Genomic DNA, 25,375 nt, shown 5'->3' with positions numbered 1-25,375 from the left:
ATCCCGTATCTATGCTGGTTCAAGCCCTGGCTGCTCTACTTCCAACCCAGCTCCCTGCCAACAGCTTGGGAAAGCAGCAGAAATGGCCCAAGTACTTGGGCCCCTGCACCTTGGCGTTGGCCTGGCCCGTCCCTGGCTAGTGCAGCCATTTGGGGAGTGAACCAAGAGACAGAAGATTCTTCCTGTCCCTCTTCCCTTCCCCCACTCCCTCACCCCTCCCCCTCCCTCTCCTTCTTCCCCTCCCCCTCTCCCTCCTTCTCCCCTCTCCTCCCATTCCCTCTTCCTCCCTCCTCCCCTCCCCTTCTCACTCCCCCTCCCTGTCTCCCTCTCTCTAACTCTGCCTTTCAAATAAATAAATAAATCTTACAAAACTACCCTGCCCCACCCGTGCCCCCCCAGAAGGCAGCCTTCTCCCTTCACGATGGCACTACAGACCCTAGCCTGGGCTGAGGGGTGCCCCCTGCCCCTCCCCTCCCCACCCCCATCCCCATGGCCTTGCTGCCTCCCTGCCCCTGAGGGCACGCACTAGGAGCCTGGGGTCCTGCTATACCTGGGCGCTGTACCCTGTACAGAGGCTGGACCTTAGCTGGCGCCTTGGTCCTCTCTGTGCGGCTGTAACAGAAAAGCCAGGACTAAGCGCTGAAGAACACATGTTTATTCGGCTCACGGCTGGGAGGTTGGGAGGCCACGGCTATGGTGGCGGTGCGGGTGAGGGAGATCAGACAGGCGAGCGTTTATAAATGAAGCAGCTTCGCGGGAAGCACCCTGCCCTCGTGATGCCCTCGTGACGACCGTCCAGTCCCTAGAGGAGAGAGGATGGCTCGCCGCCTGGCAGCACCACCACGGCAGCCAGGCACGTAAGCACGAGGTGGGTTGCTGGAGAACTGTGCAGCTGCCAGCCAGGTGGCCCTGTGCATCCGAGGTGTGCACTACTTGGGGCCGTCCGTCCTCTCCAGGAGCCCCTTCCGGGGCACCAGCGCCGTGTGCGCAGCCTGGCTCCAGTGGACGAGCCGCACTGGAACCGTGGCAGCCGGCCTCCTGCGGCCCCGCACGGGCCAGGGTCCCGGCTAGAGTGCCCCCAAAGCAAACCCTGAGACGAGACAGGAACCAAAGGTTGTCTGGGAGGGGAGGGGTGGAGTCCTGGGACAGAGAAGCAGCCATAAGAGGAGCGGGTGGAGCGGCACCCAGTGGCCCTGGTACCGACGTCCTCGGGGAGACTTAAGGGAGAGTGAGAGCCCATGGCCAGCGTCATCCATCCCGGGGAGCGAGAGAGCCCCTGCTCAGGGCCTGCATCCTGGCTGTCTTAGCTCCCATTGCTGCTGGGAGCAGATCTGCGCTCCCCTGCTCCCAGGAGGACAGACGGCCCTGGGGCCTCAGCAGACCCCGGTGTGGGGCATCCCTCAGGCTCTGATGGCTCCCAGGAGCAGTGGGGGACAAAGAGCAGGGCTGGGGCCAAGCAGGCAGGGCCAGGGAGGGAGGGCTACCCTGCTCGGACCTCTCAGGAAACAGAGAGGGCCCCATCCACATGCGGAGGCCATGGGGCCTGGGGACCCACGCCCCTGCAGCTCCAGGTCTCAGCCTCCCAGGCTGCAACAGGGCCACCATGCAGGCCCCAGGCCCAGCAGACGTGGGAGCATGTGGTGTGCAGGGCCCCGCCCCCTCTCAGCCTGGGCTCGCATTCAGCAGCAGCCCCAGCTCCAGGATCCGCAGGGGAAGCAACCTGGGAAGGGCCACCTGCGCTGGGCAGGGACTCTGGGTGCATCAGGGCTGGGCACCTCGTTTCTGGATGGAGCCAATAGTGTCTCTGTACCTCTACATGCACAGACCCCAAAACCTGCTGAAGCAGCTCGCTGGAGCGCGGGGTGAGCATTCCCACGCCTGGAGGCAGCCCCTCCACATCACCTGGTGTCCGCAGAACATGCGACACCTGCCTTAGCTGACCTGGAGCACAGGTGACGCCTCTGGCGTCCTCACGGAGACTTGGTGAGGCTGCAGTGTCAGTGCAGTGCGTATGTAGACAAAGATACGGCTGTGAATAGAGCAGCAGAGACGCAGGATGCTGGGAAAGCCAGCGTGGAGAACCATGCGGTGTTTGATTCTGAGTGGCAAGCACGCTGGTGATTCTTCCATGAAGTTTTCTTCATGTTCGGTTTCCAAAAACGGGAAGCCAGATGGCACGAGAGAGGAGGACCTCTGAGGACAGGAGGTGAAGCTGCCTTCTTGGAGAAGGGGGTGTTAGAGATGGCCGTGGCACCTGGAAAGAAGCCCAAATGAGGCCGGGCGCTAGTGCCTCCAGGCCCTCTCCTGTGCCCCGAGTACCCTCCCTGCTCCACTGCAGGATGCGACCTGGGGTCAGGGCAAGGAGGCCCTGAGCGTGCTTTGGCCAGCTGGGGCTTGGTCGCAGGGCCGTGGGGAGCCAGGGGCCTTTTCAGGTGGCAGGGCTGCATCCTCCTGGCCAGAGAGCTGTGGCAGGGCCTGTGGCTGAGACAGAGGACCTGGGGCAGGAGTCCCAGGGATGCCTCCATTCCTCGTGGGCCCGCAGAGGTCCAGGCTGTGAGCTCCTTGACAGTGGAGTCACACAGAGCCCCTGTCAGTCCAGAGACCTCTTCCCTGCCCAGGGTGGAAGAGGCAGAACTGGAATGAGAGCCCTGTGCATTGGTCTTTGCCAGCTGGCTGGGCTGGTTTTGCTCTCCAGATCCTTGTTCCCGCTGGGCAGCACGGGCTTGCAGTGGCCCCGTAGTCACCAGGCATTCACAGGCAGGAGCCAGGATCAGGGGGAGATGTGCGGGGAGCCAAGTCCCAGCTGAGCCCCCGCCAGCCCTGTGGCCGTGCTTGGCCATAGTGTGATAAACACGCACATTTCGGGGGCACCGTTACACCAGTCGTTCTTGGTGAGCAACAGCAAAACTGCCGCCTTCTCACACGCTTCCCAATGCCCTCTGGCACTCTGAGCACACGACCCTCTGTGCCCGCCTCGTCTCCTGCCTGAGCTCATGTATCAGGTAACAAGAACCAACGCAAGGCAGAACTTGCTGACAGCAATGCTCCAATGGGAAAGGAGTGAGCACTTTGTCACTAGAGGTATTCAAGCAAAAGCTGGAGGTACAGGTGGTTCCCAAAGCTTCAAGCATCAGATGGGGCTTCTTAGTCCGCTGCCCCAGGAAACCACTGCCAGTATGGCATCTGAAGAAGCGACCTGGCCCCAGCAGGCAGGGGAGAGGGGGATGTGTGTTCCTGCCTGGCTTCTGGGGCCTCCCAACAGTGTCTTCAAGGGGGAAGACAACAGGCTTTCAGCAGAGTGGGCTGGGGGCCCTGACTCCTATTGCAGACAAGGATGGTGATTGTACACAGTGCTAGATACATCCGAGTGGCAGGAAAGGAAGAAAGAGTGAGGCCAGCTGCCACTTTGGTGGGTGTGGCTGACGTGGGAGCATCCGCGCAGGGGACCCCATGGGAGACTGCTCCCCACTGATCATGGAGCCAAAGGGTTACAGCCTTAGTCAACGGTGAGTGCACATCAGCCTTCCTCCCGCCCTAGGAGAGGAGATGTTGCGTTTCCCTGCCTGCACCTTGGAGTCCAGCCCAACTGGACCCACCCAAGAAGTCACAGCCCCAGATGGCACGGCGTAAACTCCTCCCTCAGGCTTCAGGCTGTCGGTTGATTTCAGAGTGGTCCTGGATCGGTAGAATCCAGACACACACCAGACATCTTACAGAGCAAAGGCATCCTTTCTGGAGGAACCCACTTTTTCTCCCAGACCCACAAAGTCTGCACAAGGAAAATGAATCAGTCAGACTTCACAAACAAAGTCACTAAATACATGAGGTAGCAATGCCTCAAACGTGAGAGCCAGGAAGGAAAAAAAAAAAAAGAAAATCAACAGATGCCAGCTTGCCAAAGAATCAGTTACCGAACTCATCAGACAGACTGAAAAATAAGTATCCTTAATACATGATCTGAAATAAAAATGTATCAAAATGGGTCAAGAACCAGAATGTTGGGGCTAGTGTTGTGGCATAGTGGGTTAAGTCACAGCCTACAATGCCAGTATCCAATAAGGCTGCTGGCTTGAGTCCCAGCTGTTCCACTCCCCATCCAGCCCCCTGTTAATCTGCCTGCGAAAGTGAAAGATGGTGCAAGTGTTTGGGCCCCTGCCACCCACATGGGAGACATGGAAAAGGCTCCTGGCTTTGGCCTGGCCCAGCCCCAGCCATTACAGTCATTTGGGAAGTGAACCAGTGGATGGAAGATTCTCTCCTCTCCCTCCCTCTCTCTCTCCCTCTCTCTCCTTCTCTCTCCCTCTCCCTCTCTCCCGCTCTCTCTCATATGTGTATCTTTCAAACAAATCTTAAAAAAGACAAGAACATCATAAAAGAATCATGCCAAAGCTGGAAAACAGAATGGAAATGAAATATTTAGTGAGTATGTTGAAGAGCAGATTAACCCAGTAAAGAATGAGAACTTAAGGTGTTATTAAAACAGGCAGTCCCTCTCTGTCACTCTGCCTTTCAAATAAATAGAATTATTCTTTAAATGATAATGATAATAAATGCAGTGCAAAAGCACCAGAAAATCTGAAGGAGACTTGAGAGAACATGGAAGACACCATGAGAAATTCTCTCGAGTATGTCTGATCTCAGACCCTGGAAACAGATGAGGAGGATGGACAGCAGGCAGCCTCTGGAGATGGAATGACTCAGAATGTCTCGGAACACACAGGCACAAAAGTCCACATGTTCAAGGAGCCCAGCAAATTACAAATACCAGTACATTTAAAACACACACTTGACCATCACAATGCAATCTCAGGAGACCAGATACAAAGGGATACTATTAAAAAGTGACAGGAAGAAACGCCAAATTACCCTCAGAGACATTACAATTTGACTGACAGATGACTTCTTATCCGGGGCAATGGAATGATGTCTGAGAATATACTTAGTAACAAAAATGCTTTCCAGTAGGTGAAATATTGACATTTTCATATCATCAGAAATAGTTTTTCATCATAAAACCTCATCAAAGGGGATTTGAAAGAAGGAAGTATAGGCAGAAGAAAATGGATGGCAGATGAAATGTTAGAGATGTGGGAAAGAAGAAAAAGGTGGTACATCTGGAGAAAAGTCTTGACATTTACAGAATGAACAGTAATGATGAGTTATGGAGTTAAAACCTGGTAGGATTAACACATGCAGCAAAATCATGCAAATGTTGCTGAGAGGATAATGGGGGTCAACATAGGACACTTTAATATCATTCTCAAAGATTAACTTGGACCTTGGTGCTTTAATTAAAGAAGTTTTAATTATTGGGCTAATTATTAAGAAATGGGAAATAACATGAGCAACTTATAAATGAGTGAAATCCAGAATTGAAATGAGGAAAACTTTCCTGCCAAAATGAGACAAGAAAGGAAAGAATAGGAACTAAAGGAAGAAATATAAATGATAGAACAAATAAAGCCACAATCAGAATGGCTAATAGTTATGTTTACACTTAATAAATATGTTTACCTTATTCTAAGTTCCCATATATATGTATGTATATAAATGTGTATAAGTCCCTTAAAATGTTTATAGATGTCATTCTCCACAGGTTACAATTGAGAAAAGTGAAGCAGAGATCAGTTAAGTAATAGCTGGAAAATACCTATAAAATAACTGTATCAGTACTAACAATAAATGAAAATAGACTAAATAGTCTAAATGAAAGATGAGATGAGAACTATAAATCAGGTTTATGATGTTCCCATTTGATATTTTTAAGATTTATTTATTTATTTGAAATAGTTACACAGACAGAGGAGAGGTGAGAGAGAGCGAGCTTCCATCTGCTGGTTCACTCCCCAATTGGCTGCAATGGCCGAAGCTGCACTGACCCTAAACCAGGAGCCAGCATTCAAACTGTTGCCCATATAGGATGCCTGCACTGCAAGCGGTGGTTTTAACTGCTATGCCACAGCGCTGGCCCCCCATTTGATATTAATATATAAAGTTACAAAAAGTTGAAATAAAATGGTAAGAAAAAGTGAACCAGAAAAAAAATAAATAAAAGAAGTCTAGGACAAAACATAAATTCTAAAAATAAAGATAGTGACATCATGATGATAAAAGTGATACCTCAGCAGGGAGTGATTGTAATTCCAAATATGTATGCAACTAATAATCTCAAACACGTAAAGCAAAAGCTGACAGAAAAACTACAAGGAGGTGCAAACACACAATGATAGTAGGAAATTTGAATTCACCCACCTCTCACAGTAAATGAAAAATCAAGGGGACAAAGATTGGTATGGAATATTTCTCAGATTCAATGAATTTTGACCTAGTGGAAGGGGTCTTTGACATGAAGGGGGTCTTTGAATAGTTTGTGGAAAATGTGCATTATGAAAAAGTTTTCCATTGATTTCTAAGTTGTTTTCACCAACGTAGACTTTTATTTTCTTGACAGGCAGAGTGGACAGTGAGAGAGAGAGACAGAGAGAAAGGTCTTCCTTTTCCGTTGGTTCACCCCTCAATGGCTGCTGCGGCTGGCACACTGCACTGATCCGATGGCAGGAGCCAGGTGCTTCTCCTGGTCTCCCATGGGGTGCAGGGCCCAAGCACTTGGGTCATCCTCCACTGCACTCCCGGGACACAGCAGAGAGCTGGACAGGAAGAGGAGCGACCAGGACAGAATCCTGCACCCCAACTGGGACTAGAACCCGGTGTGCCGGTGCCACAGGTGGAGGATTAGCCTATTGAACCATGGCGCCAGCCTAGACTTTTATTTTAATTCCAGTATTCTCTGGAATCTTTGAAGTGCCCTGGTATAGAATATTTCATTCAACAACTGAGGAAAGACACTTTTATCAAGTGCATATGGTGTGCCTTGCTTTGTGCCCTAGTCTACAGTGGAAGGGCTATTAGCATATACATCACATTCTCTGAACCCAATATGACTAAGATAGAAATCAGTCACAGATTGACATGTCTAAGTCTTGTGCGTTTCAAAACTAGGAAACACTTCTAGGTAATTCCTAGTTGAAGAAAGAAATCACCACAGATGGAAAACAGGAAACGTTGAAAATAAGAGTATATATAAAAATGTGTCTGATTCAGATAAGTCGTTTCTTTTAGAGGGGCAATTTGTAAACATAAAGACTTACAATCAAAAGATGAAAGTTAATGAGCCAGGCAACCTCCCCAGGTACTGGAAGTGATGGTCTAAGAGAGCGAAGAGAGTAAAAGGATGTAATAAATGCAAGACTGTAAGTTAATAAAATAGGGAAGAAATACACAATAGCACAAAGCCGAAGGTTATTTCTTGAAAAAGCTGATAAAATAGAAAACCTCTGACTAGCTTATTAAAGAAAAAAGAAAAGGCACAAATAACGACATTACAAATTACACTGCGGGCAGTAATAGCAGGATATTATAAACATGAGAAGAGGACATTATGAAGAAGTTTGTGCCAATGAACTTGAAAACTCAAATAAAATATAAATTTTCTGGAAACAATTATTAAAAAAATTTGTGATACAGGAAAACTGAATAACCCCAAACCCATTAAAGAAGCAAAATCAGTGGTTAAAAGACTTTCCAAAAAGAGAACTATAAGCTCAGATGGTTTTTAACTATATGTTCTAATAAACATTCAAAGAAAAAATAATTATAAAGTATATCTAAGTGTAGGAAAAGAATAAACACTCAAATATTTTATGTGAGGCTAGTGCAACCTTAACAGAAAACCTTGACAAAGACACCACAAGAAAGGGGACATCAGCCTAAGTCATTCATTGGCCTAAGTGCAAAATTTCTGATCTAAATTTTTGCAAACATGCAGTAATGTGTGAAAAATATGTGGTATCATGACCAGGTTATCCTTAACTCAAAGAATGCAAGGTTGGTTTCACTCTAGAAAAACTATTGATGTGGGAATGGCACTGTGACGCAGTGGGTTAATGCCCTGGCTTGAAGCACCGGCATCACGTATGGGCACTGGTTCAAGACCCGGCTGCTCCACTTCTGATCCAGCTCTCTGCTATGGCCTGGGAAAGCAGTGGAGGATGGCTCAAGTCCTTGGGCTCCTGTACCCGCATGGGAGACCCAGAAGAAGCTCCTGGCTCCTGGCTTCGGATTGGCTTAGCTTCAGCCATTGCAGCCATCTGGGGAATGAACCAGCAGATGGAAGACCTCTCTCTCTTTCTGCTTTTTCTCTCTCTCTGTATAACTCTTTCAAATAATAAATGAATAAATCTTTTTTAAAAAGAAAGAAAAACTATTGATGCATCCATCACAATAACAAGGAGTAAAATTCTTTAATCATCTTTATAGATAAGAAAATGCCTTGATAAAATCAGTATCCACTCATGAATGGATAGCTCCCAAACCTAAAAGGAATTCTCAGTAAGCTAGGACTAGAGAGTTTTGGTGACTTGATAAACAGTATCTTTAAAAGATAGTAACAAAGCAAACCTTATTCTCACTGTTGTAGCTTTATAAATACTCTCAAGATGAGGAAAAAAACAAGGGTGGAAATTATCTCCACTTCTATTCAACATTATATAAGTGGTCCTTATATACTAGAACCACTAGAAGTAAAGAAAATAAAAAAGCATAAAGCATAGAAAGAAACAAAACTGTCATTTATATATGATCAATAACAAAAATCCTGCTGCATCTTCAGATTTATTAGAATTAATAAGTTTAGCAAAAATCAGCAAGCAAAATTTCACAGCATTTCTGTATCAAAGAAGCAAAATTCTAAAAAGTAAAATTATAAAAGTATTACTTATAGAATTATAAAAATATAAAGAACCCATGAAAAGAATAAGGCATCCTCAAGATAGCTGTGAATATATTGGGTTACATGACAGAAGAGAATTATGGGCCCAGATTCAGATTGCTGATGGCCTAACCTTAAGATAGGAGGATTATCCAGGTGATCCCAGTGTAATCACAAGAGTCCTTCAAAGAAGAGAATGGAAGCAAAGGAGAAACAGATGGCAGCATGACGAACTAAACTTCCCTCTGAAGATGGAGGAAGGGGCTGTGAGCCAAGGAATTCCCCAAACTCGGATCTGGAAGAGTGAAGGAAGGAGACTCTCTCCTAGAGCCTCCACAAAGCGTTCAGCCAGCTCGTTCCTAAACGCTCATTGCAGACTCTGGGCTCCCAGCACTGTCAGATGATGAATTTGTGTTGCCTTAAGCCACCACGCTGGTGGTAATTTGTTAGAGCATCCATAGGAGACTAATACAGAACCTAACAATAAGTCTTTTTTAACGTTAAGACCTTTATAGGAAAAGTTATAAAAAGTTATTGCAGGACATTAAAGGAGATCTTAATAAATGGGTTGGAAGACTCTCTATCATAAAGATATAAATTCCCACTAAATTGATCTATAGATTCAATGCAATAACAGTAAAAGCCTTAACAATTTTTGGTGGAACTTGGCAAAATGATTCTAAAATTTATATAGGAATGCGGAGGCTCAATAATAACCAACACACTCTTGAAGAATAAGTCAAAGTGTATCATAATGAAGTAATTAATGTGGGTAGACAAATGGACCAATGGGGGGCCAAGACTTGACTGTGCACACTTGATGTATGAAATGTTACTGCTGCGTATCAGTGGAGTAAGGATGAACTTTTCCTGAAACAGTGTGGTAGAAGCAACTATAAAGAAAGAGAGATGTTGTAACATAATACCATCACATGCAAAAATCTATTGTAGATAAAGACCAAGGCATGAACATCTAAAACAATTAGAAGACATAAATATTGTCATCATCTTGCCACAGAGAGTAGATACTCTGAATCAAGACACAGAAAGTATAAAGTCAAGACACAAAAATTCATAAGAATGATAGACTCAACTTTATGAAAATACTTTTGTTCATCAACATATCCCATAAAGAGGAAAAAGGTAAGAAACTGAGAGTCTGACAGTTTAATGAAATGACTCCGCCTAGAATGCTATAGGCCATTTACATTCACAATCGATGGAGCAGAGTAAGTTACTTGCCTCTCCAGACTGCACATGGGATGTATCTCCCATGGGGCGAAGGGGAGAATGGATGTGGTGGCACCAGAATTCTCTACCACTCCTAGGAGAGCTGAACTGGTCATGTGGTCATATGCTGTGACCCAGCAATTCCATTTGATGAAATCCAAGGTCTTATTCAATGTGAGGTATGTTCCAGAATTTTATTCCAGAGCTGTTCATTGTTAACAATAGGGGGAAGGACTAAACTGGAATGCCACATTGAGAGGGGAATGGATAAATATATTGTGATATATTCCCATAGAATATTACAGAATGGTAAATACACAGCCGACCAGATGCATTTCACAAACGTACTGTGGGAGGAATGAAGCAGGGTGCAGAAGGATGTGTTCAGGATGGTTCCAATTACAAGAAACTCCAGAAGTGAATCAGTGTGTTTATGAAGGATACATACACACGCTGTTTTCAAAAAACCAAAATAACAATAAAAATGCACGAGTAATGGACACAAGATCTCATATGCTGACTCCCACTGAGAAAAGGACCTTCTGAGGAGCAAGCGGGGCTTTGGAATTAGCTGATTCTCCATTTCTTCACCTGAACGGCGGGAACTTAATTCTATGTCTCTGTGCAAAAACTGAGATATCCAATTCAGTTGATGAGAAGTGTCAAAGACATAGCTTTTTTGGGAAAATGAAAGATCCTTTGGCACTGACTCAGAAAACCAATAAAGAATTCTTCCTCCCTTCCCCCTTTAGAATTTAGTTTGCCATTTCAAACCTGCTGATTAATCACAGTGTGCTGCTTGGCAGCCTCCCAAGCCAGCTCCTCTGAAAACGGGTAAAGCTGGAGGCTCCAGGCAGGATCGCTTTCAGCACCACGGACAGCTCCCTGCAGCCAGCCCTGCTGGGGCAAGTCTTAGGAGGACCTCAGGAGGTTGTAAACCTGAGAATGTCTTAAAAGTCAGAGCCTAACCCCCAGCCAGGCTGGTGCCAGAACATGAAACAGAGCCCAGGTCTCCTGATACCTAATTCAGTGCTCAGTCCATAGCTCCTGGCTTTGAATAAAGAGACTGGAACACTTCCATGATCCAGGAAGGCACCAGGGGACATGTGAGGCTTCCATGTGTGCCATTGAAAACTGCCACTTAGATCTGCACTCTGCTCTCACTATCCTCATGGTCTAGGAAGTCCTGCACCTCCTACTCCCTGCCTACCTGGGCATCAGTTGTGTCAGGGTTGCTGGGAGAATTCAGTGATGTTAGGTTTGGCACGTGCTCAGCACAGCAACTTGTGCAATCAAAACCCAGGAAAATTCCCTTAGCCTTTCCTTCGGTGCATTTCAAATCATAATGGAATCGGTATTACGGAATGTTTAGAAGATGCTGAAACACTATTATCTTTTAGAACCTGCTCTGAAAATAAACCCAGTAAAATTTCTCTGCAGAATATTGGCATTTCCTGACAAATGTCTAGGCTCCATTGGATGTCTTGGTTCTGTCCAGTCCCTGTTCACTTCTAGACCTCAGTGCCCTAATGACCACTGCCTCACCTGCCCTGACGTGGGTCATGCCAACAGCAGGCATCAGTATGCCTACAAAATGAGAATGGGCCAATGGTCTCAGCCACAAGTTCCCAGAATAAATCTGACAAAGGCCATGAGTTATTTTTGTGGTATGCTGCTAAGTGCTATTTGCTAGCACTTTATTTAGAATTTTTTACCTATGTTTTTAAGACCTGTTGGGCTGTAGTTCACATTATCTTGCATTATTTGTGTTAAAGTTATTCTAGAATAATAGAACGAATAAGGGACTGTCTCTAATATCTTTTTCTGTGGCTCAGAATAGTTCAAACAGCATCAACATGATTAGTCCTTTAGAAGTTACAGAAAACTCAGCCATGAGCCTGTCTGACTTTGGTGTCTTTTCACTGATAGATCTCCAGTGACCTGCTAGTATCTTCCATGGTAATTGGTCTATTAAAATTTTCCATTTTTCTTGGATTGATTTTGGTAATTTACTTTTTTACTAGGAAGCCGTCCATTTCCTGGAGGTTTTCATTTTGTTATCACAGAGTTGCAAACGATATCCTCTCCTAATGGCTTTATCTCCCCTGTATCTGTAGTTATATTGGTTATGCCTGCCGTCTCATCCCTAATCTGGTCTAATTTTACTTTTCACTCTCTCTTCATTCTCCATAATTGGCCTCACGAGGGTTTTTCTCTATTTTATTAGCATGTTCAAAGAGCCAGCCTTTGCATTTACTTATTTTTCTGTTTTTTTTTTTTAAATAATTTTCTCTTTCATCCGTTGCCTTTCTTATCCTCATGAATTCCCTCTTTCTTGTTTCCTCTGTTGCTTCGTTCCTGGATTTCTCCAGACAAGTGGTAAATGCCGACGTTCAGTCTCTCCTCATTTCTAGTGGAATGTCTCAACTCAGCTCCCTGGCTTTTAATATGAGGCGTTTCTCTCATCCTTTGCCTTCCAGATAGCCTTCGGTTCTCTTTTTGACTCAGGGGTCAGGTTGGGCTTGTGGAATTTTTCAGGTAAAGTTTTTGTTTGTTTGTTTGTTTGTTTTGCTCCCCTCTTACTATTGACTCCTGCTGGCATGAGGCATGCACAGGGCACGCAGCCTGTGCAAAACTCTGCTCTTGAATTGGGGAAGACATACATCCTATTACAGGCTGGTTCTTACCAGTAGTCTTTGGACGTATGAAAATGTATTCTCCTTTGTATATATACATTTGTTTTTCGCATTTTTCAATTATGGTGTCATTACGTTGGTTATTTTTTATTTTTGAAAATTTTCAAATGTGCCAGAAAAAGCAGAGAGAGAGAACTTCAGAAAGTTTCTGATGCAAACAAAATTAAATCCATTCATAATTTTTTCAGAAGACGCGTTTTTGTGGGCTGGCACTGTGGCATAGTGGGTAAAACCACTGCCTGCGGTGCCAGCATCCATATGGGCACCAGTTTGTGTCCTGCCTGTTCCACTTCCGATCCAGCTCTCTGTTAATGGCCTGAAAAAGCAGTGGAAGATGGCCTGAGTGCTTGGCTCCCTGCCACACACACGGGAGACCCAGATGAAGCTCCTGGATCCTGGCTTCAGCCTGGTCCAGTGCTGGGCTTTGTGGCCATTGAGGGAGTGAACCAGTGGATGGAAGAGTCTCTCTCTCTCTCGATCTCTCTCTGTAACAGACTTTCAAAATAAATAAATAAATCTTTTAGAAAATAGACAAAATACACATTTTCATAGATTTTGAAGACCTCTCGTATAATGAACCAAGATGCAAGAGGTGCTCATTCTGCCACATTTGTCACTGTGGTGGGTAAAAGTAATCCACAGGCTTCATGGTATCTCACTCCCTGGAAACCCAAGGTTCTTTTACTAAGGAGTAGGCTTCCCTACATAGCCAGCAGCTTAATGCAGATGAGAAAGTCAGAGTGAGGTTCTCTGATCAGCTACAGCTCCACTGATGTTCACCCACATGGCCCTCATTGTCCCTAAAGCTATGTTTTAAATCTGACTTGTCCAAGCCAGGATGCAAGCCATGCCCGTGTGGTACATTGGACTGCACATCATTGTCAGACACTTTTGCTAATTTCTGGTAGAGGTGCACAGTCGTCTTTCCCTGTAATTATATTTCTTTTAAATGCTCTTTTCTTTGCTAGTAGTTTTTGCTCTACATATGTAGCCTTCATTTTATTTTTTATTTTTTTTTTCACACAGGCTTCTGGCTATATATTGCTTCTTGGTACAATGTGGTAATTTACCACATTTAAATTCACGGAACTTTTTTGAGATAAATATTTGCCAGTCCTGCCTTATTTTCATCTACTTTACTCTTGTCCATATTTTTCCAGCCATTTCTATTTTCAGTACTGTTGGAAATCACTTTTGAGTGCGTTTCTAATAAACAGCTTGGAGTTGGCTTCTGTGGCTCATTGAACTGCGTGTGAGGGATCCCTTCTCCCTAGGAAGAATCCGGACGCTTCCGTCTAAAAGTTCCCCGTTATCCCATTGGCGCATCCCATGCAGTTCCTAAGTTTTCTGGTGGAAGACTCATCTTGCTCTTCCTCCCTCTTCAAGTAGTGCTGCCTCCCTTCCTCCCCTCGTGTCTCCGGGAGTCCCTGCGTCCCCTTGCCCCGCCTCCAGGGCCGCCTCCTTCTCTCCGCGTACTGAACCACACCCAGATCTCTCTGCTATTGATTAAAGACAAGATCCCGACTGTGTCACACAGCACCAAGTTCCCTTGGCCCTCGGCTTGTCCCTCCTTGGCCCCCGGCTTGTCCCTCCTTGGTCATAGCAGAACTCCGGCCTTGGTCACGGCAGAACTCCGGCCTCTCCCTGCCGCCAGCTCCTCGGGTTCCTGTGCTGTGACTTCTGAGGAGGCAGGCACTGGAGCTTGTCCTTGGTCTCTATTTCAGGAGCCTTGCAGAGCCCAAGACAGGCCAAGCCTCATCCACTCTGGTCAACGTGCCCCTGTGTCTGGGTCCCAGCTCACCGCCATACCTCGCCCTGCTCATCTCGCTGTTTTGTGGACTTGGTTCTGTCTTGTTCTTGGGTTCAAGTCTTCCTGAGTCTTCACCTCAGTGGGGGCTGATGACATGCACAGCACCCCCAGATGGCTTTTCTCTGCCTTCCTGGGGGGCACGAGAGCTTGGGTGGGAACACGACTCTCGGGCCAGGGTCTTTGCTGAGTGTGAGGTCAGTCGTGAGATGTGAACAGAAGCGAGGCAAGGCAGAAGCGCTGGGAACCATGGCTGGATTTGCCACCTTCTTGTTCCCTGTTGAGGGTTTGAATCCCGGATCGGGGGGAGCCTGGCGTGAGGCTCCAGGGGCCTCTGTTGACTCACATGCGCGAGAAATACATTTTTTGTTTTATTTTTCAAATATTTGTGGTGAAGATAGGATGAAGGAGAAATGTCTACATGTGACCCCTCCCTTCTTGGGAGCATCCGACTGTCAGCTCTTGAGGGCTCAGGGACGGTGGCTGATGGCTGACACCCTGGGCTGAGACGCTGAACCTCAGAGAAACTCAGGAGACACAAAGGAGAGGGAGCGGCAGAGGCTGGGCGCGCTCACTCGGCGATGCAGACCTGACCCCAAGTGCGTGTGTAGCAGGGAGAGGCAGGGGAACCCCGAGTCCTTCCCCCACGTGCTTTCCATGACGCCAGAGCAGACGGCAAAGTCGTGGCTGGGGGAGGCGTGAGCTGGGTGGCTCAGCAGGGCAAGGAGGGGCTGTACTGGGGCAGGAGGGGAGGGGTGCGTTTGGGGCTGAGCTGTGGGGGAGATGGCTGATGGTGGCCAAGCCGTGGGGGGAGGGGCTGTGATGTGAGCTCCTTGGGGACCCAGACTGTGCCCACCTCACCGGTGCAGCCTCTGGAGCCTGGGTTGGGAACTGGCCGGGTAGAGGCCAACAGGTGTGTGAGTCGGGAAAGAAAGGAGGCTCTGTTCTGGTGCTGAGCCCCCCGGATCCTGGGCTCCAGTCTGGGGGAGGTGGGGCTCTGGCGTGGAAACACCTGGACCCGAGGCAGGAGCCTGTGCCACTGACCCTCTCCCCACCATCGCTCCTGTCTCCTGGCCACCTGGCCCCATGCTCTGTCCTGTTGGGCGCCCCACCTGCACCTCCTTTCTCTGATGGGTGTGGAATGGCCTGGCTTGGATGTCCAGGAGTCTCAGGGGAAGCCACCACTGGAGAGCTGGGGACAGACAGCGGTGACCAGCGCGCCTTCGTGCCGTGCTCACCTGTGCTGAGAAGGGAACCACACAGCCTGTCTGGATCCCAGGAGGGAACCAGGGGGAAGGTGGCTTCCCTGGGGAGCCAGGAGGGCCCTGGGCTGGCGTGGGGGGCTTCCACTGTCTGGCACAACCCAAGCCGGCTCTGTGGCCTGGGGCAGAGCCCTGTGCCATGCTGACCAGGGCTACAAGCAGGAACTGAGTATTAAAGCAAGAACAAGAGGCACCATGGACTCGGAGCGTGCTGGCTGGGGAGGGGCGTGGCCTCAGTGGCATCCCTGTCTCCTATCCAGGTCCTCCTTCAGCCCCTGCCCCAGCCCCCAGAGCGTTGGTCACCCTGCACTGCCACTCCTCCCTCAAACTAGACTCCTAGTTTGGTGGTCCTGCCGTGCTGGCCCCCCTTGGCTGCAGTGGTCCTGTCTCGCTGACCTGGGGGTGGATCCTTGGGACTGGGGGGCTGTTTTTTTTTGTTTGTTTGTTTTCTGATACTTTTCTCTACTTTTTCAGGTTTTGTGCAAAACAAGTATTACTTCTATGATGAAAACAAAGGACATGATATTAAGACGGGGCCAGTGGTTCAACCTCCCACATTAAAGAGGATCCAGGAGTGGGGGTGGGGGTGGCGACGTCCATCCCCTAGTGTCTGCCAGGGCTGTCCCAGGTGTCTCGGAGCCGTCTCGGCCCCGTGAGGGGTCAGGGTGGACAGGGTGCCCGCTGTGGTCTCTGGGAGGCTGCTGACGGGCACGTGTTGCAGCTGGCGTGGTTACACTCATCAGAGCTGCAGTCTTTATCGCTTTAATTGGCGGCCCATTTCTGGCCGACCTTTTGCCTCCAGAAAGAGAAGCCCCATGGGGGAGCTCCCCGGGCCCTGGTGCTGGGGTGCTGGCAGGATTGGGGGTGCCACGGCTCCCACTCCCACCCGGAGCGCAGTGGGACGCTCTGTGCCTGTAGAGGGAAGCCCCAGCCTCTCCAGGCCAGCGTCTCCTGCTGCCAAGCCCGGCCTCGTCTGCCCCTTGCTCTGTCCTGTCCCCTCAGGGCCTTTGCATCCGTCCCCTCTGCCCCCAGGCTCCTGCTTCCAAAGCCACGTGTGTCATCCAAGCCTCAGGCCAAATGCCATCTTCCCAGGGACTCTGCCCTCACCCTGGCCCAGACCATCACTGGCCTCAGCTTCATCGTCTCGGTACGGGCACCTGTCTCAGGCTTTGCTCTGCTGGGACCACCTTTCTCCGTGAACCATCTCTGTGTGGAAACAGGGCTCTTGCTGTTTGCCCCTGGGGGCAGGGACTGGGCTGCTAAGCTGCTTGGAGCCCGGGTTGCCCCTCAGGGGACACTGTCCCGGTTTTGCCAGCAATTAGCTCCTTGACCCTGGGCAAGGCCCTGGACTTCCCAAGCAAGAAAGACAACCTCGTTGCCAGAGCGCCCTCCAGCCCGATGGGAAGGGCTTAACACACTGGCTGAGGCCCCACTACGTGCTGGACACATCCTGGCAGCCTGGGAGCTGGCCCCTCTGCCAACCAGCCCGCCACGGCCACACGGCCGGAGCCGGCCTGCGCTCCCCAGCTCCTGTGCCATCTGGGGGCCTCCGCCTCCCGACTCGGCCATCACTCGCCCACCTTGCCTGGCTGGGAGGTGGTGTTGGGGACTCAGAGCGACCTAGAGGTAGGGATAGCCGCCCAGAAGCAGCCATGCCCCTCCTGAGGCCTCGAGGGAGGGGACTTGCGTGTGGAGTAGGATTCTGAGCCCCTAGAGAGCTGTGCATCTAGTGCAGGGGCCAGAACAACGGTGCTGAGGGCAGAGGCATTTCTGCAGTGGGGAATACTGAGGGCCAGGGAGCTGGCCCAGTCCTGGGGGTCCAGGAAGGCTTTCTCGGGGAGGCACCAGTGCTGCAGGGCCTAGAGGGCCTTCAGGGGCCTCTGGAAGCACCCTCGTCCCTCTCCCTGGAGTTGACAATGCCTGCAGTGATACAAACGTGCACCTGTGTGTCCCCGAAATAGCAGCCGGTGTACAGGGACACCGTGTCACGCAGCGAAATCGCTGCCACCTCAGCTGCGTTTGCAAAAATACCTCCTGCCACACAAAGGTGAAAATGGCAGAGGCGAGATCCAGGCTTCCGAAAAGGAAAAATATTTAAACACCTTCCGCAGGGATCTGTAAACTCTCGGCACAGGCACAACTAATGCACCATGTGACTGGGCTAAAGTTAGCTCCCGTCGGGAGGGCGCTGGCGGCGTAGTAGCGTCTCCAGGGCACGCAGGCAGCGGCTGGCACTGCGCCCCGGCTGGCGGGCAGTAAGGCGGGGAGAAGAGGGCAGCGTGTCCCCCGTGCCCAAGCAGGTGCTGGGTGCTGGGTGCTCGGGCAGGGCCAAGCCACGCCCCGTTTCACTTTGTCCTGGTGGGTCGAGCTCCCTTCCCAGTGTTTGATGGACAAGCAGCGAGGGTCCCTCCCATTCCCAAGGACACACAGGGAGCAGATGACCGCACAGAGACTCGGAACTGGCTCATCACAGGAGCCTGAGCAGGCTTCGGGGCTTCGGCTGGGCAAACCGAGGGTTCCAGTGGGGAGCTGGGTGTGTACGCTAGGGACAGGCCCGTGCTTGGAGAGGGTCCTCGCCCAGGGCAAACCCAGCTCAATCCCAGGGGTGCCCCTCGCTCTGCCGGGAATCCCCCCGCCCCCGCCACGGTGTGCTTCCCTCTCCCGTGCCCTCGGAGGCAGTCCTGCCCGTCTCCCAGGTGCAAGACGGGGAAACGCGTTTGTTGACTTCCCCTGGTTCTCACACTTGGTGACTTCTCAATTACGATTTTCGTTTAGTTGTAAAAGCAGAAGAGTTTTAGTTTTAATTTGATTTGTAATTAATTTATGTCTGTCGTTAAGGGGGCAGACGAGCCGCCAGCCAGTGTCGCTTTACTCTGAATGCCTGTCTCTGCATGGAGCTGTGGGGAGGTGACCCAGAGAGTTTGCCAGTGCCACTTCCTGGCCACACGTGTCCTGTTCCCTCCCCCCACCTCCCCCCACACCCACTACCCTGGTCAGAAAATTCCCAGCAGCCTTGCTCTGTGCCCAGTCCCAGGGCACCCACAAGCAGAAGCCAGGGTCAGACCAGCCTCCCTGCCAGCCCTGGACCCAGCTAGCTGCCCTCCATCCCCTGGGCCTGGTTGGAGAGTGGCCTTTGGGGAGGGGGAGGGGCTCTGCCTCTCAGCCCCCATGAATGAGACCCTCGTGGTGGACACAGGGCTCCCGCTCCCACTCTGGGAGCCGTCAGCTGGGCAGCCCTCTGCTGAGTGTCCGATTGATCTGGGCAGCAACCTGGGCTCTGTGGGGAACGCTGTGCTGCTATTTCTGGATCTGTGTGGACAAGACTGCTGGCTCAGGCTGCCTTGCGAAGCCTGTGGGGCCGTCCCTGGCTTCAGCCCAGAGGGGCTTGGATGAGGGGGCTTGGCCGGGCTATGCCTCAGGCCGGTGCCCCGAGTCACCGAGTGACCTGCTCATCATCCGCTAAGTCCCGTCTGTTGCAAGTCCTCTAGCTGTGTGCCCTGCCCCCAGCCCACTCCTGCCACAACCGTGCGTGCGGGCCACCCAGCTGCTGGTGCCCACGTGGAAACCTCCAGGACGACTGGTGGCGTGGCAGATTCCCGGCCCACAGGCAGGTGCATGGCCGCAGGAGTTTGGGAAACTGCCTGTTGTTCCAGCCACGGTTCCCCAGACGGCGCCGTCAGCTCCAAGATCGGGGAGCTCCGGACAGGCCCCAGAAACTGACACAGCCTGAGGTCCATCAACTGTGCAGATGTCGCTGCCAAACCCGAGAGGTAGGACGTGGAGACCTGTTCTCAGCACGGCTCCCCGCTGGGGCTTGAGGCTTCTTCCTGCCTCACCTTTCTGGTCTGTGAAATGGGGATACGGAGCCTGTGCTCTGCTTGTTTTCAAAGGTGGGGACACCAGTGTGACACAGCAGTAGACACAGCGGAGGGAGCTGGACTGGAGCAACAGACAGCCCTGGCTTCTCCCCAGCACGCAGGGTGCACCTGCGCTGTGCTGGTAGACACAGCCAGGAGTTGGCCTGGGGAAAACAGGCCCAGAGCGTGGCGCCTGCCTGCTCCCAGCGCAGCCGGGCACAGGGGACTTGGGGAAGAAGGACTGGCTCGGGAGCCGGGTCCTGCCCAGCCCTGCTGACTAAAGCGAGGGTGCAGTGGGCACGCTCTCCCTGCATAGGGAATGGAGCCATAAAGCCATGGCATTCTGTATTATCTGTAAGACTGCTTTAGGGGTGACCACTGAAGGGGCGCAGACAGGCTGTGAACCCGGCTTGCAGGCCCAGGAGGCACTGGGCAGGTGGCGTCTGGCAAAGAGAGGCTTGCTCTAGGACACTGCCTACTTCCACCATCCGAAAGATCAGGGGGTGATCCGCCCACTTCCCACCTCCTGGCTCTGCCCCAGCCGCTCTCAGACTTTGTCCCAAGGCTCCCATTGGCTGAGAGGTGGGCGCCTGAGCCCTCGACAGCCAATGCCCGTGGCCCCGGGAGAGCCAGGGCCCTGACTGGCCACACCTGAGTTCCACGTCCCTGTCCAGGCTGTAAGGGAGTTGAGACCCCGAGGACCCCTGCCGGGGCAGCTGCGGGGACTGGAACCAGACCACCCCCGTGCTGCGGGTGCAGGGGGCGGGCAGGACCCAGGCCTTGCTGCAGGGAGCTCGGGATGCACCTGCCCCGCTGGGACGCCCCCTCTCCTTCCGTGGTTCCCAGGGAGCGGGAGAGGGAGTGGCCACCTTGGGAGCCGCGGGCCGCCACTCAAGGCGCCTGGAGCTTGAAGTCAGACGCAGAGCAGCTGGGGTCCCCGAAGGGAGCCAGGGAGGAGGGCCGGTCGCGGGGTCGAGGGAGCGGAGAACGGCTGCGCAATCTTGGGCGCGGAGCGGTCTCCTTGGAAGCCTTCCAGTCTGTAACACCGGGTCGTGATGTCCCCACCCGTACACACACACGAGCCGTTTCGCTCCCCTCGGGGCTGCAAGAAGCCTCAAGCCGTGCACCGCACGGAGCCTGTCCCGGGAGCGCACCGAGCCCACGGGTGGCTGGACTTCGCGGGGCCGCCCGTGGGCCGGAGTCCAGCGCCCCCTGGTGGCGCCCGGGCCGGCCGGCTGTTGCGCTCCGCGGCGGCCCGACGGCTGACTCGGGGGTGGCGCCTTCCCGGGGATCCGTCGTGGGCCGAGCCGCGGTGCGATGAATTCCCAGCTGCTGGGAATCCTTGTCGCCCGCTCGCGGTGACTCACCCGGCAGCCGGGGGCCTCGGGTTCCATAGCGAATTCTGGGGAGAGCGCTTGTGGGGGTGGCATTCCCCTCCCCCGCGCTCCGCGGCGCCTGAGACCCCACAGAACCCCGGCCGTCCCCACGTGGCCCGCAGCGCGCGCGCCCCCTCCCCACCCAGCGGACACTCGGAGCCCTCCAAGGGGGTGAGGAGCGTCCCCGCTAGGACCCCGGTGGCGCACAGGGGGCTCGGATCTGCTGGGCCCCATCCGTGCAGACCGGGAGCGAGCACAGCCCAAGGCGGCTCGCGCAGGGGACAGGGATACGGGAGCGCGCGAGCGGTGCTGGCGCTGGACCCCACTCCTCAGCGCACCCTGAGTCTATGGGGGCGGCCTCTGGCCCGCCACCGGGAGCTACCCTTTCCCCAAGTGGCCGCCTCCTCCCGGGCAGGGGGTTCTCTCTGCGGCGGGTCCCCGCTTCGAGCTCCAGGGGATGGAGGAGGCCGGTGTGCGAGGCAAAACCTCTCGACGACCCAGAGGGAGATGGGGAAGGGGCGCGGGAAACAGACAATGCCGGGCAAGGCCCTGTGTCTGCACGCGAGGAGCGGCTGCGCCGGCTCCGAGCTCCTGGTTCCTTCCGCGCCCCGCGCAGCTCGCGGAGCCGCGGTTAGGGGCAGGGCCGCCTCGTTCGAGGCGCGCCCGGCGCGCTACGCAGGGAACCCAGGCGAATTCTTGGAAAAGAGGGAAGGTGGGAGTGCGCCGTCCCCGCGCTGCAGTCCCACCATCAGGCGGGGCGCGGGGCGCGATTCAGACCGGCGGGTGCTGGGCCGTTCTCGGGGACCCGGTACTCGGCACGGCTGCGCCTCTGGCCGGCTGCCCGCTCTTGCGCGGGGTGGCTGGGCCTGGCGCGGCGTTGGCGGGGGGTGGGCCGCGCTCCCCGCGTGCACCCCGCTCTCTGCCGGATCTCCCCTCTCCCTCCATCATCTGCTTGCGGGGGCTGAATCCCATGTCGCTCTCCCAGCCCTGGGTCCCTCAAACTCTCCGCCCGCCATGGCCGCGTGCGCTCTCGGGGAGCCGGGCTGGAAAGACCTAACCAGTCTCATTTATCCTCCCATCCCCCGCCGAAACCGGCTGGCGGCTCCTCCCCAACCCCACTCCGGCGGCGCCCAGGGCTCGGCCCTCCCCCACCCGCTCCCAGGCGGCTCTGGCCGCCTCTCCCGGGCTCCCTCCGCGTGCGCCCTGCGCCGCGCTCGGGCTGCAGTGGGAGCTGCCGCGGCCGCCTCTCCAGCTGGCGGGGGACCAGGCGGGCGGTGGCGCGCCCTGGAGGCTGCAGGAGGGAGGGAGGGAGGATGGAGGGAGGGAGGGAGGCCCGGCCTCGGCGTCTCCCGGCCCCCACCCCCCGCGGCCCTCCCGCCGGAGCGGGGCTGTGAAGCGCACACACAGGCACACACACGCACACGCACACACAGATACATACTCCGGCTCCCTCCGGCGCGCACGCACACTGCGCCCCGGGCAGACCAGCGCAGCAGCCGCCTGCTTGGACACCCGGACGCCGAAGGGCCCTGACCCACTCGCGGCTCCTGCGCCCGCGCCCACCCTGCAGCTCCGCCAGGACCGCGGGACCACTCCGGCCGCCGCCGCGACTGCCACCCCCGGAGACGCCGGCTGGTCGACCGCCGCCGCCGCGCGCGGTTCCGCCGCCGCACCCGAAGCCGCTCCGCCGCGGGCTTTGCCGTCTTGGGGCCGCGCCCCGCTCCCGCGCCTCGGAGACTGAGCGGAGCAAACTTCGCCAACCAGCCAGCGCTCGGCGGCGACCCTCCTGCGTTCCCGCGCGCCTAGGTGGGCTCGGGGCGCTCGGACCTAGGGGCGTGCGGTTGCCCTGCTCGCTGCACCTGCTTGGGCACCCCCCCACCCGCTTTCCGGAGACCCGCGAGCCGCGGACACTTAGCAAACTTTTCTAACCCCCAACAGAGGGGGAGCGAGAAGGGGTGAAAGCGAAGGAGGTCCCAGGGGGCGTGCGCGCACCTGCGGGCTCTTAGCTGGGTGCCAGCGCGCGGGAGCCGGCCCGGCTCTCCCGCCGCACCCCATCCCCCCGACTCCCGCCTCTCTCGCCAGCTCTCGCTCCCGCCCCTGCCTTTCCGGTGGGTGCAGGGGGGCGGGGTGCGGAGGGCAGCGTAGCCCGCGCGGTGCTCAGTGGGGCCACTTTGCATGGCCCTGCGCAGTGGGACCGGCTACCTCGGCCGGCTCTGGCGCAGGGTGTCCAGATTCCGGAACGCCTGGCCCCGGCGCTCCAACAACGTCCTGTGCCAGTCGGTGGTTGCCACAGAGCCCCTGCCCCGCCATCACTGGCAGCGGGGCCCCCGCCAGCCTCCCCGCCCCCCGCCTCAGGGCTGCTGCTGCTACTGCTGTTGCGGTCGCCGCTTGCAACTTGGCGGCGGCGGCGGCGGCGGCGGAGGGCGGCGGGCGCTGCAGTGGGGCGAGGGCGGCGGTGAGCCCGCGGGACATGCCCCCCGCGCCGGCTCCCTGCTCGCAGCCATGAAGCGGCAGAACGTGCGGACGCTGTCGCTGATCGCGTGCACCTTCACCTACCTGCTGGTGGGCGCCGCGGTCTTCGACGCCCTGGAGTCCGACCACGAGATGCGCGAGGAGGAGAAACTCAAGGCGGAGGAGATCCGGATCAAGGGGAAGTACAACATCAGTAACGAAGATTACCGGCAGCTGGAGCTGGTGATCCTGCAGTCGGAGCCGCACCGCGCCGGCGTCCAGTGGAAATTCGCCGGTTCCTTTTACTTTGCCATCACCGTCATCACTACCATAGGTAAGGTAACCGCGAGGCGCAGGGCTGGGTGCTGGGGGCCGAGGGCCCTCCCCCAGCGCCCCCGACTCCCTAGGGGGAGCCCCCCCCCCCCGCGCCCCGCTCGCCCTGCGCCGCCACTTCTCGCCCCTGGGGACCCGGCCCGGTGTGCGCTCCGCGGCTCTGGTGTCTGGGCCGGGCGCGCGAGCCCGGAGCGAGCGTGCTGGAGCGGGGAGGGCGGAGGCGCCACTTTTGCGAAAAGAGCGGAGCGCTAAGAATAATCCCGGAGCCGACACCCACCCACCCGCCGCCCCGGCGCGGGCTGCGCGTCGCCGCGCGGGCTTCCAAGCCTCGCACTTCCCACCTCCCTGGGAGTTGGGGAGGGCTGGCCTGGCACCGGTTCGCCGAGACGGATTCAGGTGGACGAGGGACTGCGCCTGGGGTGGCCGGGCTCTGCCTCTTTGCCCCCCCCCCCCCCTTCTCTGGGCCCAGGTTTTAGGTCTGCTCCCCTGCCCCCACCCTGGCCCCTAAGCGCCAGTTGTGGAGCTGAGGCAGGTGGGAAGCCCCTGTCCAGGAGGGAGTTTGCGCACCAGTGCTTGGGGTGGGGACGGCAGCAGAGGTGGGTGGGTTGCTGCTCCAGGATCCAGGGCAGGGGCCGGCCGGGTGGGTGGTAGCTGCCCACCCTGGAGGCCACGACAGCGAGAAAGGCAAGGCTGGACCTTGTCCAGAGACCGGTCAAGTTTAATGGCTTCTCGAGGGAGGGTGCAGTTGGGACGCTGTGGATTGCCTGTGGGTCCCCGGCTCCAGAGAGCTGGCTGAAAGGAAGGCTGTGGTGGCCCCTGGGGAGACCTCACTGCCATCCCATCTGAGACCCGTGGGAACTGAGCAAGTGCCCACATCCTGGTGCCCGGCTGGCAGGAGACAGGGCGGCGTCCCTGGCTCACCGCCTCCCCAGCATGGCAGCTGCCACCCTCGGGCCATCCCCTCCAACCTCAGAGCCCCCTCAGGGCCCCTTTGCCCCTGTGCCTTCGCAGCCCCCCTTGGACTCACCCCTCTTGTCTCCCTCTTGGTGTTTTTGCTTTGTGTGGAAGCTGTGTGACTAAAAAAAAAGAAAAAAAAAAACAGCATTTTTCAGTGCCATATGCAACAGGAAGCAGTAGCATAGGACGGCCTGTCTCCTTGGTTGAAGACTTTTTTTTTGAGAGAGTCATCGTGTTTTCTATGTTAATTCATTGGTGCAGGTCTTTTATGTTCAGGGAAGAAAATTGTCCTCCTGTTGTCTACACAACCGACTCCGCTCCCTCATGGCCCCATGCCCTCTGCCTAGCACCCGAAACGCAGAACTGTCCTTCCTGCCCACACAGTGTTCCAGGCTCTGAGACGTCCTGTTGGGCTCTGCCATTGCTTCGTGCATGGCATTGGTTCTGGGGACAGGTGCCTGTGCACCCCAGAACCAGAGAGCAAGAACTATGCCTGTGCACTTGCACTCCCGCCTGCCAGGGCAGGGGACAGGGCCCCCAACCCTTCAGGGTTGGTGCCTTCTCTGCTCCTTGCTAAGGGCAGGTGAACTTGGCTGCTCTGCTGGCTCTCAGGGTAAAATGGGCACACAAAGCGTTTCG

General features: G+C 54.5%; 1 protein-coding gene and 1 long non-coding RNA gene across 3 annotated transcripts in view; one reads left to right on the top strand and one right to left on the bottom strand.

Annotated features, from left to right (window-relative positions):
• Window positions 1-640: 640 nt before the first annotated feature.
• On the bottom strand, window positions 641-23,688 carry LOC138849991 (uncharacterized). Its single transcript, XR_011389348.1, has 2 exons — window positions 23,552-23,688; window positions 641-2,254 (listed from the first exon to the last, which is right to left on the bottom strand). It is a non-coding gene; the product is annotated as an uncharacterized lncRNA (long non-coding RNA).
• The window catches only part of KCNK9 (potassium two pore domain channel subfamily K member 9), a 58,710-nt gene continuing 54,332 nt past the window's right edge, over window positions 20,998-25,375 (top strand). Inside the window, exon 1 of one of the 2 annotated variants that reach the window (XM_070075539.1) lies at window positions 20,998-23,780. In XM_070075539.1, coding sequence (XP_069931640.1) covers window positions 23,171-23,780 — 610 coding nt within the window. In that variant the 5' untranslated portion in view covers window positions 20,998-23,170. The remainder of the gene's footprint in view (window positions 23,781-25,375) is intronic. The other variant, XM_002710554.5, reaches the window with a different exon arrangement.

The sequence above is a fragment of the Oryctolagus cuniculus genome, chromosome 6, assembly GCF_964237555.1.
Source record: "Oryctolagus cuniculus chromosome 6, mOryCun1.1, whole genome shotgun sequence".
NCBI classification, from domain to species: Eukaryota; Metazoa; Chordata; class Mammalia; order Lagomorpha; family Leporidae; genus Oryctolagus; species Oryctolagus cuniculus.
The sequence above is the reverse complement of the archived record's forward strand: the minus strand, read 5'-3'. Positions and strand labels throughout refer to the sequence as shown.